The sequence below is a fragment of the Dioscorea cayenensis genome, chromosome 4 (assembly GCF_009730915.1).
Source record: "Dioscorea cayenensis subsp. rotundata cultivar TDr96_F1 chromosome 4, TDr96_F1_v2_PseudoChromosome.rev07_lg8_w22 25.fasta, whole genome shotgun sequence".
Taxonomy (NCBI): Eukaryota; Viridiplantae; Streptophyta; class Magnoliopsida; order Dioscoreales; family Dioscoreaceae; genus Dioscorea; species Dioscorea cayenensis.
The window spans coordinates 20,499,940-20,518,662 of NC_052474.1; the positions used below are offsets into that span (position 1 = coordinate 20,499,940).

General features: G+C 35.5%; 1 protein-coding gene across 1 annotated transcript; it reads right to left on the reverse strand.

The window, feature by feature from the left end:
- Positions 1-6,654: 6,654 nt before the first annotated feature.
- LOC120258763 (auxin-responsive protein IAA25-like) lies at positions 6,655-16,875 on the reverse strand. Its single transcript, XM_039266199.1, has 4 exons — positions 16,221-16,875; positions 13,555-13,868; positions 13,264-13,432; positions 6,655-6,739 (listed from the first exon to the last, which is right to left on the reverse strand). Exons 1-4 carry the CDS (start codon positions 16,673-16,675, stop codon positions 6,655-6,657), a joined length of 1,023 nt encoding a protein of 340 aa, XP_039122133.1. The 5' UTR covers positions 16,676-16,875.
- Positions 16,876-18,723: the final 1,848 nt, after the last annotated feature.

Sequence of the window (18,723 nt, forward strand, 5' to 3'; positions counted from 1 at the left end):
AAATTAGCTCTTGTCAAGTTAACATATATAATACATAATATGATAAAATGTCACTTAATCAATTAAATAAATATCGATACTCTATGGACATGCGATAAATTGCAGAAAGTGATTTTTAATAGATTGTAAAGTCAAAACACAAAACTATTTAAATAATAAACCATGAAGGGGTTTAACACAAAACAAAAATAAATAAATATTAAGCAATCATTTTGGTAGCTTGATTTATAAATGAGGTGTTTCATAATAATGATCTTACGCAAGAAGAATTGAGCTTTGGTCATATAGAACACATTAAAATCAGAATTTGAGACTAAAGGCCAAGCATTGTAATTACATCTTACTTAGATTCAAAGCTTAATTGGTAACATCTGCTATAAAACTACATTAAGGTTTTAAGGGACCCGAAACAGCTTTTATAATAAGGACACCCGGGACAAACATAAGGCAAATCTAGTGTAATGAAGTCAACAATTCGATCAGTGTTTGTAATAAGTTGTACAAATAAACTAACTTTTACAATGACAAACGAACCGTGAAGCCACCAACAATTAATTAAATATATATATTATATATATATATATATATCAAAAATTGGATGCTAGAACTAGAGACAATTCAACCATCCAATTATATATATATGTAATATAGCATGACACGAGACTCCAAATAAACACATCGAGGAATTATAAAAGCAGGCCATGTATCCTTACCCTAATGAAAGTAACCTATTAGCCAACCTACACTTTTTGAAATAAATAAATAAATAAATATACACAACCATTCAATTTCACCTTGACCCGCTCCAACACATCATGCTTTGCGAATAACCCCGTAATAAATAATAAAAATAATAATAACTGTTTTAGTTTACAATAAAGATCAACAAGATCATTTCCAAATACGTTTTCATTCTTCAGTAAAGAAGCTAGACAGTGTCAAAATGGATATATTCAAGTATTGAGTTCCCAGATTAGCGGATGCTGGATTGTGTATCATAAAAGGTCCGTGGTGCTTTTGGTTTGCAATAACACCATCGAATTGAGTCACAAAAGTTTCCAAAGTTTTTTCCAACCTCAGGCTTTCTCTCTATGAAACACAGGTTCATCATACCAGTGGTCGAATTATGACAGATCATTCATTGTTGAAAATGGTAGTGCACAATTCGGAGGACATGAATATAGTAGCATATTAACAATCAGGAATTAATATTATTCAAGGCCCAAAAGATGTTTTGTGGCGCTTGCCAGCATCAGCAAAGTTATGCAACTTGTGTTCAAATTTCATCAACTCATCCCACTTAAACAAGCCGCCCAGGGTTATCAGATAGCAATGTTATGTCAAGCATTAGAAGCCAATTCGCGGGCCATGGAACTTTTGCGCCTTTTTATTACATAGTTACGAAATTACCCACAGTACCAGGGGTGAGATGGGTACCAATCAAACTTTAATAATTCTCAAAGTCGAGCAAATAAAATCACACAGAATTTGTTTAGATTATTTGCAAGTTAATCACTCCCAAAACATTAAATGGTCTCAGTCCAATTTCTGGGGTTACATAGTTAGTTTCTAAACCACTTTTTGAGAAAACGTAAATGCAAAAGAAAGGAAAGAAAATGATTCAGCCTCAAAGATAGATCTATCCCTTAATTTGTGAAATTAATAACTTAGAAAACTGCATAAACAAAATGGTGAAACAACCCTTGACTATGAGGCTATTTTCTATCATCCTCGCTGCCGATACCACATGCAAAAAGGGAGAGAATGATAAGCCTAGGTCTCTATCTTTTTCCCTAATTGGTGATCTAAAACAGAAGGAGGCGAAAAGACGGCTAGGGTTTCAAAAACTAAAAATATAAAGGGTTTTCTAATGACCACCCTATAGGCTATTATTTAAAATCAAAAAATAAAATTAATTTCTTGGTGGGACCCTAAACTCCTTCCTTCTAAAAAAACAAATTAGTCTGTAAACTCTTACGTCGGTTGTGAAAAGATGTAGGTGACTCTCTCTCATCTCTGATTCTAACTCTCGTGTAAACGCTCTTTGAATGATTTGCTTTCGTTGAACTTTCGTATGGAATAATCCATGCTTCTCAAAGCTTGCTCCGCTTGAAATCTGTGATATTTATAGGACACTCACATGTTATCATCATCATTGTTAAGTTTCAAAGAATGCGAGAAATGTAGTATCACATGATCGCGGAGTTCACGAAGAACTTCTTTTCAACATAAGCGTGGAACACATTATGCACGAGACAGGGCGGTGGTAGTGCAAGTTATTTCCGCCTGCGCCTAATACCACTGTAAAATCTCAAAGGGGCGATAAATTGAGGGATTGAGCTCCTCTAACTCCGGCAAACGGAGTACTCCTGGTTGGAATGATCACTCGAGAGACATACTTAAATCCCCCACTTTAAATTATAAACTTCTTCTCCTAAGGCTCTACACTAGCTCTTGTCCCTACAGAGTTGTTCGCAAATGATCCTCTAATCAAGAGTCGGACTTTCTCCGGTGTCGTCTGCGCAATCTACGGCCCTAACAGTCTTCTCTCTCACATCATCCCGGCCGAATGTGTCTGCGCATGCTAGCTGCCATCTAAAAGCTTATGAGGAGCCGTCCCGATACTTTGCACGATGGCTATCGTGTATATCAAACTCGATTCAGAACAAGTGTCGAATCTAAGAACGCCACCAAAAATCAGAAAACGCTTGCAAAGCACCGAAAGCATATCCACTTCGATTTGGGATCTTCCTCTCGAGTTTAGCGGCATCCCATTTTGTGGGTGAAGGTTGTTGCCGTACATGTGACTTGTTTTCCGAGCGCCCGTGTAGCAGAACTCTTCATGTGACCTGCGCAAACTTGGAGTCTAGTGACTGACCTGATCATAATCGATGGCTGCCATGCGAGTGCCATAAGCAGTGGGGTCGATATACAGCTACTGCTAGCCTCTCCAAAGACATGCTAGTCTTGACAATCAAGAAATGCTCAAACTTAGTCAATCTTTCAACCACTACCCTCACACTATCAAAACCCTCATTTGTCATAGGAAATCCGAATACAAAATCCATAGTGATGTTCTCCCACTTCCACTCGGGCATCAAAAGTGGTTGAAGAAGTCTTAACACGATCATCGTGGTGCCCATAACCTCGTTTACGACAAGTTCCAAACACTATAGCACAAATTGAGCAATCTTCCACTTCATATTATTCCACCAGAAAGTACTCTTCAAATCTTTATATATCTTAGTACTGCACGGAGGGTGAGGCGGAAGTGGCTTGGTGTGGTGAGCATCCTCCATGGAGTCTCTTTGAGTCGACTATGGATTATTTGGGACACTGAAACTGAGATCTCTAAATACTCGCTACAAGATCGCAGTCCAATTCCTAGCGAGTTACTACCTTTAACTTCATATTAAAATCTTTTTGGAGCCCAGCTTTCTTGCTCTTGTGTGGTTTAATTCTTTCGATAGAGTAGCCCGCCCTGTCAAACTTTCCATTACGAGAGCTTTTACTGCCTGAGATGCTTGTAGTTCCATTCTCCTTATATTTTCCAAAATGGGTCTAGGAAGTGGGTCGGCTCATGTGCACTACTAAAAGACTTCACGCTGAAGTGCATCACTTTGACTGCACATTCCTACCTAGGTTGATAGTACGATAGCTGAGATGCTCCAATCTTTTAGTAACTCAACCAACTCTTTTACGCCTCGTGTTCGGGTTTCCCTGGTGAGAAGCCATAACTAGCAAGAGCTCTAACGATCGATCGAATCACTTCACATGCCTCGCTTCCCTACAAATAATGAATCCTAGTTTTAAGGCGAAATCCATCGACAAGCTAGCTCCGGATCCTGAGTGGGATAATTTACAACAAAAGGCTTCAACTTTTTAGAAGCATATGCTAGCACATGCTCATTAAGCAAGAAAACCTGACCCAAACCCGGTTTACAAGCATCACTATAGATAATAACCACTTCGCGAGGGACAAAAATGCTAGAATAGGTGCAGACACTAATCATTGCTTTATTTCTTGGAAACTCTTATCACACTCATCTGACCACTGAAAACTTGTTTCCACTTCACACGATTAGTTTAAAATCGATGGTGGTGTTGCGCCAATCTGCTGACAAACGCTCCACAAACCATCTGCGCTAGCAACCAGACTAATCCCAAAAACTGTGGTTCTATTACACTAGCATGCGCTTGTGGTTTCAAAAATCCCTAAACCGTCTTGGGATTAATAGAAATCCGATCGCTCAGTTATAACGCGACAAAGGGAAAGGCTACCTGTATCCAACAAAACAACGCCGAAAAGCTTTGCAAACCAGCTGCTTCCTCCCTCCAGAGATCCACATCACACAGTCCTCAGTGTGGCTCATGCACTGCGACTCTTTTGAATATACGAGAATATCGTCCAATAAACACAACCACGAACCCTATCAAGAAAGGGTTTGAAGGTCCTATTCATCCAGTCGGCAAAGGCAACTGGGTGACATTTGTCAGCTTGAAAATGGCATCACAGAGAAACTCGCGTAATGCCCACTTAGAGAATTCGAAAGTGCAGATGGCACATCTTGGCTTGATGTCTTACGGTGGTTCTATCACGATGCTGAGGCCAATCTTTGAAAATATTTCAAAACCTTGCAAGCGATCGAAAGAATCATCGAATATATCGTGGTGGGTGTTTGATGCTTCCTTTGTCGCCTTGTTGAGAGATCTTGGTAGTCGATGCATAACCATAATGTGGCATCTGACTGCTTAACATACAACACTAAGAGCATCCCCATGGGAGAAACGCACGGGTCAAATAAGAAACCCTTCGCAAGGAGTTCCTCGAGTTGCTATTTACCAGGCAGTTTTTAGTCGACAGTGCCATCATGCTGAGGAGCTTTGAGGATGTGTGCCGAATCCAGGAAACTAAATTGCATAACAGCAGGCTCGGCTTCTACACATCGGTAGATTGGAGATCTTCGGGAAAAATCGAAAAATTTCACTGACACGGGAGGTATTCTCTAACACTACCGCCGATTTTGCTTGCGCCCGTTGTTGCAAGAAATCCACGAGCACCGCTAAGAGCTAATTTTTGAGCTTGTAAGGCAGAAATCACATGAGGCGGTGCAGAATCCCTCCCAATAAATGTGAATTCTACTTATCCAAGGATTTTGAAGACTACCCTTTTCACATGACAACCAACTACATCATGGTAAAAGAATAGGAAATCCATTCCCAAAATAATATTAAAGTCACTCATGCCCATAACATGCAGACGAGCTAGCAACTTATGACCAGCAATAATAATCGGACGATTCTCACAGGCTCTATCAAGAATAGAATCAACTCCCAAAGAGTTGGCAGCACACAAATATTCCACATCTATAATAGCTAAATCATGCTTATGAAGAAATGTAGACAAGGTAAATGAATGCGTACCTCCAAAATCAAATAATGCTCAAGCATATGTAAAATAAACTAATAAGGTACCTGGCACCACTGCATTAGAGGCGTGTGTATTCTCTTGATTCATCGCATAAACACTTCCCTGGGTCTTTGGTCTTCTTACCTTCTACAGAGCTGAGGAAGCTGGTTGCTCACTAACCATCTCTTTCCCGGTACACTAGCGTAAAGATGCTTGAGGCTTAGGTGCTAATATTTACCTCAAATCTTATACACTTGATGTCCTCTATTCCCTAGAAGACGACTGTGGACAATCATCAATATGATGCCCTAAACTGGCACACTTGAAACAAGCTCAAGTAGTACATCTACAATCTGCACTAGCATGCACACCTCCATAAGTAGCATATCTCTAGCTAAAATAAGAAAAAACATGTGCCAACCATCGAGATCGCTGTGTTGGTGGCCCATTGATAGTCTGAGATGCACCTTGTCTTGCCTCCAACCTAGGCTTTCCTCCATTTCTAGACTGATGGGTCCTTTGATTATTAAAGCTTTTGTCCCTCTTTTTCTGAAACTTTCCATTCTAATCTCTACTATCACTCCATATAGTGTCCAAGGACTTGGCACGACTCACAACTTTTGCATAACTAGGCAGGTGTAAGGTGGCCAACCCCCTATAAATGTGTGTCTGCAAACCTCTCTCAAAACATCAGGCCCTACTTTGGTCATCATCCCCCAACTTTGGACCATATCTGGAAAGTTTGTCAAACTCCATTTTATATTTGTCCACTGTCATACTGCCTTAAGAAAGATTATTAAACTTCTCCTCAAACTAGACCATCTTATCCCTGGTAAAGTATTTACAAAAAAGAGCATCTCTTAATTGCAACCAAGAACCAAACTACTGCCCCTAATGAGTGTGAAACAACCCTTGGTACCAGTGATTTGCATGACCTTTGAGAATGTATACACCAAACCTAAGCTTCTCTTCTTCAATACATTTAATCATAGCAAAACCCTTCTCCATTTCTTCCACCCAGACTTCCACCTCATCTGGATTAGTAGCATCTTCAAAAGGTTGTAGACCAGAGCCTTTAAATTCCATGATGGTTTTCTCCTTAGTTTCTTGAGGAAGGGGCAGAGGAGGAGACGATTGTGGTGGTGGTGGTGCAGATGCCTATCACTATCTCTGATCATGCACCAGCCCTACCATTTCTCAAACCAATCTAACAGAGTTTCCTGGTTATCATCCCCATCAGTCCCTTATTCAGCAGGAATTTCACTAGCATTTGAGGGTTGTCCTAGCAAATAAACAACACTTTTATTCGCAGCACTACAGGGAGGGATTCTGCAAGGTAAACCCAATTGGAATCAGACAAATACAAACAAAATGATCTTATCAGATCAACTAGCATCTAACGATGGCAAGCTAAACTCAAGTTAGATCACCCTAGAACACTAAATCAAAAGATTTATCTTGGAAAACTAAGATCATAGTTAACTAAAAACTTGTCTCTACTAGCACTTAGATTTGTCAAACCCCGAGCCTGAGGCATCAACAAACGGACGCATACCTATAAGGCCTAGCCAAGTAGGCACGCAAAGCCTTAGTACTTGTCTCACATTGGAGAAAAACATCTAATAGAAGTACTAAATTTCAAAATTAAAGGAAGGCTACATTGTTTGAAGAACAACAATAAATAACAATGTCAAATAGAACAACTAAACAAAGATAAGAACCAAGTCCACAAGAAAGGGAAGTTATTCCCTTGCTAAGCAACTAAGCGGTAGCCTGCTTAATGATCCTGCTAAGTTGTCCACCGCCCAACTCTGCTCCTGATCTCAAAAAGAAAGATAACAACTTAATGAGCTTGATAGCCTAGTAAACACCCATGAAAAATATCGGGATCACATAAAGTTCAAAGATTTCAAAGACATACTCACGTGTGACATTGTACAATAAATATCAGAATAAAACCTAGAAATTAGAAAATTTGAAAGAGATATAAATTTTCAAATGAATGAATATATAAGTCCCCCAAATAATTAATGCCAAAACAAAACATCAAAAATCATCATTTGTTTAAACTAGTAACTTAAGTGAGATGTCAGAGCTCATTTGTTTACCCTTGGTGACCTGAGCCAGAATGTCAGAGGCCATTATTCTCCACCGATGGAACGGTGCAAAACTATAGTTTTATGTCAGAAATACGTGTTAGCACGGTCAATGTTTGACCCCTAACGACAGGGTTAGTGCAAAGCTAATTCGGGGGCAACGAGTTTCTATACCAAAAATATGTCAGGTCCAAAATTATCGTCAACACAATAGTACTAAAATTTGGTGATCCCATTTTCTAACAAAAATAATTTATATCATATCAAATTAAGTTAATGCTAATATGTGACAACATTAACTGAGACATAAGTAATCAATACTATATACATAATTAAGAATTATAAATAATAGTTTTTGGAACAATTCAATACTCAAACAATAGGTTTCATTCCCTTTTTTATGATTTGATAAATAAAACAAAAATTAAATAAGTAAATAAATAACTAAATGAACTGCTCTTGTCAAGTTAATATATATATATTCCGTAATATGCAAAAATGTCATAAATCAATTAAATAAACATCCATATATTTTGCAAGTGATTTTCAGTATGGACAAATGTCAAAACACAAAATATTTAAATAATAAACCATGAAGAGGTTTAACAACAAAACCCAAAATAAATAAATAACTATGTAAATCATTGCCGGTAACCAAAAATTAAGAAATACATAATTTATATGTAGTTACTTACCTAAAAAAAATTTCGAGCTTTAGAATCCACTCAAACACTAAAATCGGAATTTGAACAAAGACTCTAAAACATGAACATTATACCTTACTTAGATTCCAAAGCTTAATTATTAGCTAAATATCAGCTAACAAACATTAAGGTTTTAAGGCACTAAAAGCAAACACATAGCAAAGGACACCACTACAAACTTAGAACGACCAGTAGTCATCAACAATTCAGTCAACTATTTATAACATGATTGAACAATAAACTAACTTTTACAATAACAAGCAAAGAACCTTAAAACAACCAACAATTAAATATGTGTGTGTGTGTGTGTGTGTGTGTGTGTTAACAATTGTACGGCAGAACTAGAGAACAATTCCATCCATCCATTATATATATGTATATATATATAAATGAAACACAGAGCTTCAAATAAACACGTTGAGAATAAAAAGCAAAGTCATGCTTATCCTTAACCTAACAGTAACACTAGTTGGCAACTTACACTTTTGAAAAATATATATATATACACACAACCATTCAATTTCACTAGCAACCATCACACATCATGCTTATCTAATCAAAAAGTAACCATTTGATTGAGTTTGAATAGATAGGAATAATAAATAAAAAATAATGATTTGGTTTACAATAAAAAGAAAATCAGCAAAGCTCATTTCCCCATCATTTTCATTCTTCAGTAAGAAAAAGCTAGATAGTGCCTCAAATGCCCCGATATATTCAAGTGTTCAAGTTCTGCAAGATTAGCAGATGCTAGATTGTGTATTTACGAGTAAAAGCCACATGGTACTTTAGTTTGCAGTAACTGTCAACTGAGTCACAGAAGTTTCAAATGTTATTTTCCAACCCTTATTCACTTTCTACGTTTGAGTTTAACATACCTTTCAATCAATGATAACAAGATGATGATGTCAATAAATGGCGGTGCACGATGCGGAGGACATGAATATGATATCATATTAACAATCAAATTAATATTATTCAAAAATGAAAATCTTTATGTTGTAGCACCATGTTAACATCAACAAAGTTATGCAACTTATGTCCAATTCAACTCCTAAGTATCTACGGATGAAGAAACTATACAAACAATACTTAATATGAATCCATCATCTCTTTCAAATGTTATACTAACTTTATTATCAACTTGCTTCCATTTTATCTTGCTCTTCAACCGATTTCAATTATTACTCATATGACCTTGATTCTTGCATTACCAATAAGTAACATTCCAGCCCCATGACTTTGATCTTCCTTTTCTTGTGACTATCCCTTACTAGCCGAAGTAGCATCCCTTTGTTGAGACCTTTCTTTTTCACTTGCCACTAGTACTTGGCTTGAGTCACTAGATATTTGTGAAGAAGCCCCTATAGTAGTTTCCTCAGTACTAAATGAAGAACCAACTTCATTTAACATGAACTTCACTATTTAATGAAGAAACAACATCATTTGACATGAACTTCACTGCTCAATGAAGAAACAACATCATTGAGGCCATCATATTCATTATAGTAGTAAAAAGAGTATCCCAACTTGGATGCAAAGAGCTCAAAAGTAGCAAGAACAAGACCTCTCCATCAAGATTTACCTTTAGAGTTTCTAACTGTAGCACAATAGAGTTGACCTCATTTGTATGCTTTTGCACTATATCACCATCCATCTTTAAGAAAATAACCTCTTCATCTCATGCATCTTATTAATACCCGATGGTTGCTCAAAATATTTCTCTAAAGTGCTCCAAAGTTCATGAATAATTTTACATTGATAAACATCAAATAAGATAGATGATGGTGAGTGTGCGACACGCTAGAAAGTGAGCATGCGACTCCCCGGCCGCAAGTGCACCGGTCGTCAAGTAATAAACCTCTCGTGCAAGAACGAGAGGGTCGTATTCCCAAGGGCCCAAGATCTGCTATTACTTCCTCCAAGGTATCACTATCTAATCAATCAAACAAGGATTGTTATTCCAAAACACAAATACGAAAATAAATAAAATAAAACTATAAACAAAATGGACTAAGGCACATCATACAAGCAATCTAAGGAGCAAGTGACAATGAGAACTAAAGGCCTCGAGCGAGGATACGCTCAGGAGAAGAACAGGTTAAAATGAATTTGGGAATTTAAGTACAAGGTTAAAATGAATTTGGGAATTTGGGAATTTAGACTCATATATTGACTACCCAAGAACCACTGTAGTGTAGTCCTAATCCAATACAGGTTTCTCCATTTGGAAGATACCCCTACGATGTCTTTGGGAACAGGGAGTCTTGGTTAGGGTAATTCTAATGCTTGCTTTCGCCTAAAATTACCATAGCCTCACAAGGAGCTACCAACACTAGGAACCTCCGATATACCTGCACATTAAATCCTACTTCAATCATTGTACGACATAATACATGCAAGCATCCTGCCATACATATGCAATTCATGAATCAAAACATATGGTATCCATCCATTTTAGGTCGAACATCAAAACAATATATTGAAACCAACAAACATGCCAACATTCAATTAAAAATAATAATGATCATCCATCCATACAAACAAGTTCCTCTCCCAAGGTTCACCGGATACCCGGAGACCTTGGGAGTCTAGTTGCACATCAAAGGAGAGGATACCCAAAATAATCAATAAAAATGCTCATAAGAAACTCCCTTGGATGTAGGCTAGAAGGTGGTGATGAAAGCTCGCCGAATCAGCGCCGTCGAGCTCCTTGATGTGTTCCTTGAGTACAACCTTCTTCTCCCCTTGAGTTCTTGCTCTTCAAATCGTCTTCCAATCTGGTGATGGTGGGGGAGTGATTGCTTCCCCGCAAGTGTACGGGATAGCCAAGTAATACCCTGTGAGTGACACAGGGGTCATATTCCACGGGCCAAGGAAGTATTATTACTCACTCCTCATCTATTATCTAGCCTACAATTCTTAGTAAGAAGAACAAATGATATAAAATAAACTAAGCTAAGCAAATCCTATGGCCGGGTAACTAGCATATGGATGTAAACAAACAAGGGAGTATCAAGCATGAGAAGGGAGTGTTTGGAAAAGGAATCCACCTAGGGTTGTTGTTAAGGCCCAAACTAGGATGGTTTAAAGATGCATTGTTGATAGTTTGAGACCTAGAGACCTCGTGAGTAAATTAGCCCCAATTTCTCGTGACTAACCCCTGATCCCATACGAATTTCAATCGGAATCTCTTCTAGATCAACACACCTATGATCGCATTAAGTTCTAGGAGTTCTCTAATAGGAGTGAACCTATTCTTCTTTGGCTTAAAAATAGAAATGGAGGGCTACCAACACCCGATCTCTTGGCGTGTAGGCACAAGTATCCCCTTTCAATCTTTCCTAGATCTAGTATGCGTGAGTAGGTCACATCTATGCATACAACTCATAATAGAATCACAGATTTCTCCATACATGTAATTCTAAGCATCAAGGCATGAAAGATTGAATCTCAAACAACCATCAAATTAAATGAAGAATAACATCAGAAGTTCTTACACAAGATGAACCCTAGGATTCATCCAAATCTAAACACAACAATAAGTTAACCCCTCATGATAAGGGACACTTATACAACATACAAGGAAGACAAAAACATAAAAGAAGTAATGAAAACCCCCTCTAGGTCGTGATCCCCTTGAATGGATGAAGCTTCACAAGTTTGTCGATGATGGCTTAGATCTTCACTCTAATTCCTTCTCCTTTGCTCCTCTCCCTCTTGGTGATGATGTGTGCTCGTTTCCCCCAAGAATCTCTGCCAAAAGATGGCCGAAAGGCCCCAAAGAAGTGTGGTGGCGATGGCCCAAATCGCCAAGGAAAAAGTCCTTTGTTCACGCCTAAAAGTCGACTTTTTATACCCCTCATGGCATCTGAGTCGATAAAAGGGTCATATGGGGGTCATATAGCACTCAAATAATCTAGATTCACACTCCATACGGGGTGCACTACGGGGTCCATACGGCCTCACTACGGCCCCATACTTGGTGGTATGGGGTGGGTGAAAAATCTTGGTAGATAGCTTTAATTTCATCCAACTACTACGAGTGCATATAGCCTCCATCATCGGGTAGTAATGAGGGTGGTATAAAATTCATGCATTTCTTCTCTTTTCGCCTAAATGATATCTTCTTGTTCTCCATGGCTTTCTTATGCCCTACAAAGTAAATAGTAGGCGATTTAGCACAAAATGGGCATCAAACTTCATAAAATACATGCAAAGTGAATACGATATATATATGAAAACACCTACATTTAGACACTTATCAAATATCGCCACACCTAAGTGTTGCTTGTCCCCAAGCAAACAACTCATGAGAAACAAAGAGTCTGAAAATGGCTAAATGCATTACCTCTGGCATCAAGCAAATATAAGACTCCAAAAGCAATGGACAATGATACATAGATGTTGAGTTATAGTCAATAAGCATAATAAGAAATATCCTGTCTCACCCCTTATATGTCTGTGCGGTGTAAGTGAATTTTATATCTCATTTACCCTGATCTAGTCTAGACTAAGGACTTCAATCAGTATAGCTCTAGATGCTAATCACTCCACATACAAAGAATACTAAGTCTTAAACTACTAAGTGCTACTTAAATGGCCAAATAAGATTCTTCTATATCTTTAGGTTGAAACTGAATCCTTTTTCTTCTCAAAACCTTAGGTAGGTACTAAAAGAGATCACTAGAGTTTTTATTTTCATTTCATCATTCATTTCTTTTTTCTGAGTCCGACTAACATAGACTGCACCTACATCATTTTGAAATCTTTCGGAGGTGCGCATGTCATGGTTAGGCACAGAGCCACCTCAACTACTCGATTCGATCTACATAGACGCATTCATGCTTCAAAGAGTGAGGAATACCGACATAGACTCATCTTTTCTTTTTTTCATTCATTTCATCATTCACCCTAGATCACATCTTTCGAGTACTCTACATGACACAAAACTAGGACTAGCTCAACAAGACTTAGAAGTTCTTAAGAAAACATCGAAGGATAGAACTTAGTGTTTTAAGGCCAAGTACTCAAAGTAGTGTGTGAAGCATACAAGCGAGTTAGAGTAGTCACATTGGCTATTCCTAGGGCATCGACTGAGAATTCGATGCACATGACAATACTAGGGGTAAACAGATTCAATAAAGCATAAAGAAGTATGTAGTTATTCTTCACTGCATCAACTCTCTCATTCTCTTTGGTTATTATGCCTTGAATATTCACTATATATCAACAAGATATATAATTAACTAAGTTAATTAACTGAGATAATTAATTAACTAACAGTAAGAGTAAAGAGAGATGAATTAAGATTAATAATGAAGTATATAAGATTGATTTTAACCTGATAAGAAGTTTTGGAACATCTTTTGAAGGGATTTGGAGAGGGAATCATAACTGTCATGAGCCTTCAAATCAATCTTTCTCCCAACAGCATAGCCTTCCATGTTGACCTTGACAAACATTGTGGGTTTGGATTGAACATGGTTGATGTTGTTTGCCACCTTTTCCATCTCCATTAATGACTTTGCTTTTTTGGCTTCCTTCTCACTCTCCATCTCTTGTTTTGTTGCTTGTGATCCTGCCAAGTTTCTTCTGAATGTCCTCACCGGTGGCCACCCAACCACTGGTTGTGCTTGTGCACTATGACCATTAACTCTAGTAGTGTAAAATCAACACAAAAATTTTTAAAAAAAAACCAATTAATCATTAATCAAAAACTTAATAATATATATATATAAAAACAAAGAGAGAAAGAGAGAGAGTGAAGATAGGGAGTTATATACGTACATGAAGATAAGAAGAAGTTCCTTTGGTGTAAATGAAAAGGCGGTGAATATAATGGGTATTTATATATATATATATATATATATTATAGAGAGAATGTTTATAGATTTGCATGAATCTAATGTATTTAGAACATCATTAATTTCATAATCCACACAACATCTAGTGAAGATTTTGATAGAAAGTTAGTCATTGTGTAGATTTTGATTTATCTTAGAGAAGATATGCTTAAGATATGGAAATATGCTCAAGATATGGCTTAGGCTTACATTAATATGTATGCAATTAATATTTTGATGGCTTTCTAGTGATCATGATAAACAAAAGAAAAAAAAAATGTAACTTTGATAATAATTAGTACTAATCATAAATAAACTATCTTGTTAGTTAAAATATTGTAAGTACGGCCTATTTTATAGACTATTGTAATAATGAAACTATGAACCGGTAACTTAAATTTTTGTTTGGTGCTATTTTCGAACTATGTGTGTAAAGTACATTTTTGGATGAAATTAAAATTGTCATTTGTAAATTGAATGAAAGTGTACTAGAGAAATAAATAAACTAAGAAAAATATTCGATATCTAATTAAATAACTATATTTTCATAAATTGATGTTCTCCAATATTGATAAAATTACAACTTCTTGGCATTTGTTTAGAAACACATGCATGTGAAGCATATTCTACTGAATTAACATTTTTTAATTTAAAATTACAAAATTATGAAATAATAGAATTGATGTGAAAAAGTATATATTCAAAATAAATAAATAAATAAAATTGCAAAAGTAAAAAAACAAATACCCAAAAAAATACATAAGCAAAAAATATTTATACCAGTTAAAAAACCCTATTTCTCTATATAAGAATCCCGCCAATGATTTCAATATATGTTATGTTTTCCTCTTCCTAATTTTTGGTTTTTTTTTTCTTGAAACTTTATTTCCTTTTTGTTACATGCTCCACATTTTTACAACTAATTATTTTACCACTTTTCTAAGATCAATATTCAATAACTTAAGCATACATCAAACATCATATAAAACATTATTCATAAAACAAAGATCAAAGTTTTCAATTAGATATATATATAATAGCTAGCCAACAGTATGCTAAAGATTCCCTATCATCATAACCATCTTTAACTCTAATAAACAACATATATTCATGTATATATATGTTCTGTATGTATGTACGTATACATGTATAGCATCATCGTCAGCATCATAATCATTCCGTCTTACTAGATTGCAGGAAACACACCAATATATATATATTTATAGGTATCATCATCATGATCATTTCAACTTATTACTAGATTATAGGAAACACCTTAAGATGTATTCTTCATGCAATCATGATAGCACTGAAAAGTTGTTCTTGTTTTATGCTTTTCCTTCAACTACTAGTTTTACCAAGGCATCTCGTTTGATGGCTTTAAGACTAGTTGGCTGTTAAACTGAAAAAAAAAAATGTCACAAGATGAAAAGGAGAAGGACTGGGAAGTATAAAAATTATTAAAAATAACTTTAAATATGATATTAAAAAAAATTACAAAAATACAAAAGGTCACTATCTATATATAAATCTTTCCCTTAGAGCACAACCTTAAGAGTTATATGACTTATAATATCCAACCCTTCCATTATATAAGAGAAAGAGAGATAACTTAAAAGAATCTATGAAGGTATTTATCAACCAAAAAGTGTACTTGATCTTTATACCTTAGTAATATATATTTAATGCCACTTTTTTTTTAAAAAAATGAAAGTAAGCATGAAGGTTTTGTCATATTTATAAGTTTATAGGTTTTATCTCTCTAAGTTCTTTATTTAAAAGGTAGAAGAAGAAGAAGAGGGAATGGTTTTATGATCTCTCAATCTTTAGAGTTTAAGATATGTGTTTAAGTTCTTCTTCTTCTTCTTCTCTCTCTCTCTCTCTCCACACACACAGAGGATTTAAGGTATATATTTAAGGTTTAATCTATCATTCAAAAACTATAAAGGTTATCAAAGAAAAAGGTTGTATTTCTCTATCATACATGCATGGAGGTATATATCAAGGCTTTATCACACACACACACACACACACACACAGAGAGAGAGAGAGAGAGAGAGAGTTTGCATGCATGATTATGAAAGAAAAGAGTCTGCATTCATGGCAATAGCTAACCCTAACAAACAAGAAGGTTATAAGAGGATTAATTAATGGTGGAAAGTACCTTGAGAGAGAAGAAGTAGAAGGAATAGAAGCCTTATGATGAGCTTGCTCAAGAGCAGCCTTCTCTTGCCTTGCAGCTAAGCTCCATGGATGTACAAAGCCACAAGCTGCTGCAGTGTCTGAGAGCCATGATCTCTTTGACCCTCCTCCTCCTACTCCAATTCCAGTGCCAACTTCATGACCACTATTCCTCTGCAACACAAGCCCTTCTTGGCTTCTTCTAATACTACTCCTATCCATCTCTTGGAATCCATTATTATTGTTCATTGATATCCCTAACCTTAACTCCAGGTTGTTCTGCAACCCTAAACTCAGTCTCTTCTTTCCTCCATCTTCTTGTCCTAACTCTCCTTCTTGATCTTCCTTTCCTACTACTGTTGTTGCTGTTGTTGTTGCTGCTGCTGTTGTTGTTGTTGTTGTTGCTGTTTCCATTAGCACCGTTGCTCTTATGTTCATCTCTTTGTTTTTTCTTAAAAAGAAAAAACACACACACACACACACACACACACACACACAGAAGATGGTCTAATGGAGAAGTGATCGAGTGGTATTGTTAGGAAGGGTTTAGTTTGGAATGCAAGAAATAAAGGGATGAAGATGAAGAGAAGGAAGGGTAGATAAAAAGGAAGGCCTCTTTGTGGGGACTTAAGTGTATGTGCATGCACTTTGAAGGGCAACCCTTATTTTATTATGCCTTTAATTTGTTTTTCACTCTCCTTTCATTTTTCTTTGTTCCCCTTTATGCACCAATACAAAGATAAAATAAAACAAAACCCACTAAACCTATTAGACTCATTCAGATAAGTTTTTTTCTCTAGTGTAAAAGCTTTTTTGGAGCAAGTTATGCTGATAAACAGGAAACTACAAGTGCTACTAATAAAAGGCCAAAAAAATACACAGTAAAATCTAATGATAATTACATCATGTTAATCTTTTGTATTAACTCCCTAACCTATAAGCACTTGCCAACCACAACACTCACACAAACATACAAAAGAAGTACATAAAATAAGATGTGTAATTAGCACATAATTAAGTTACTTTGCTGAGAAGCACTTAACTTGAACACTTACTTAGATCTTCTTAAAATATAATAAACACTATAAATTAAGTATACTTTAGGAGAGTGTGACCTCAAAATATATTAATATATATACATATAAATATATTATAAAATATGAATATGATTTTGGATTTGCGGCTATTTGTGGGGCATGATATCTTTCATTCTCATTGCTAGGGTAGCCCCCATGATGTACTACTCATACAACACCCATCATGAATAGAATCTATGCTTTACACTCACTAAAGAGCCATATCTTGATGGTAGAGATCAGGGATCATTGGCTCTTTCTCCAACAAATTAGTTATTTCTTTTCACCAATCAATATATATTTACTAGGTTAAGGTTCCATCTTGTAATTATGTACCAAGCCATGGTTGCATGATTCCACCTTAAATTATTTTTTACTTAATATCTTAAAAAAATCATTCTTGTGTATTTATGTATTTGTGTTGTTAGTTTTTTTTTATCTTAATATTGATGTTCTTTCGTTATTTTCACTATACTTTTACAACACTTCATGCCAAAACAATGAGGATATAGTTTTATATTATTGAACATATATGTTGTTTGAGCAATAATTTTTTTTCTAATCTTGATTAAATCTAAACTCAAATATATATTTTTTTAATAAAATTGGATAAATTATGAATTTATTAAAGTGAAATAATAGAGACGCAGTAGGTATAAAAAAAACAACAAAAACAATAAAAGGTCCATCACAAGGGTGACAAACACCTAACAAAGTCCAAAATAATTTTTTATGTTTGAATTTAGACTTAATCAAACATAAACTCGACAGATGGAAAGAGGACAAAATAATTTTTTATTATATATATAATTAAAAGTTTACTCAATTATATATATATATATATATATATATATATATATATATATATATATATATATATATATATATATATGTAAAAATCAACCTCACCTTAGAATGTCATATTCTATGGAAATCATGGGAAGCAAGACCTTAAGAATTTCCATGATAAGACATTGAGCACTAGATGCACTTTGTCACTCCACCCACCAACCAAAGACAACTCTGTGGTGTATATATACACACGCACATACACGTTTAGGTTTAGGGTTAGAGTTATATATATATATATATATATATATGGTTAGAGTTTTAATTTATTAAATTTATCTATTTATCATACCGAACGTTGGTAATTAAAGTTTACTCTAATCAAGTTCTACATATAAAAGCATAAATTATATAAATATTTTATAAATGCTTCTACTAGTTGTTGTTTATATGACTTTCGCTCATTTCGTATTAGTTACTGTTTGTAAAACAATTATATTTAAATATTATGCAATGTAGAAATTTTATGTTTTCATAATAACTATGTTTAGATATTTATGATCATATTCAACTTGAGTAAATTTTTGTCAAAATTATTTTTAAAAATTTATAAACTAAAAC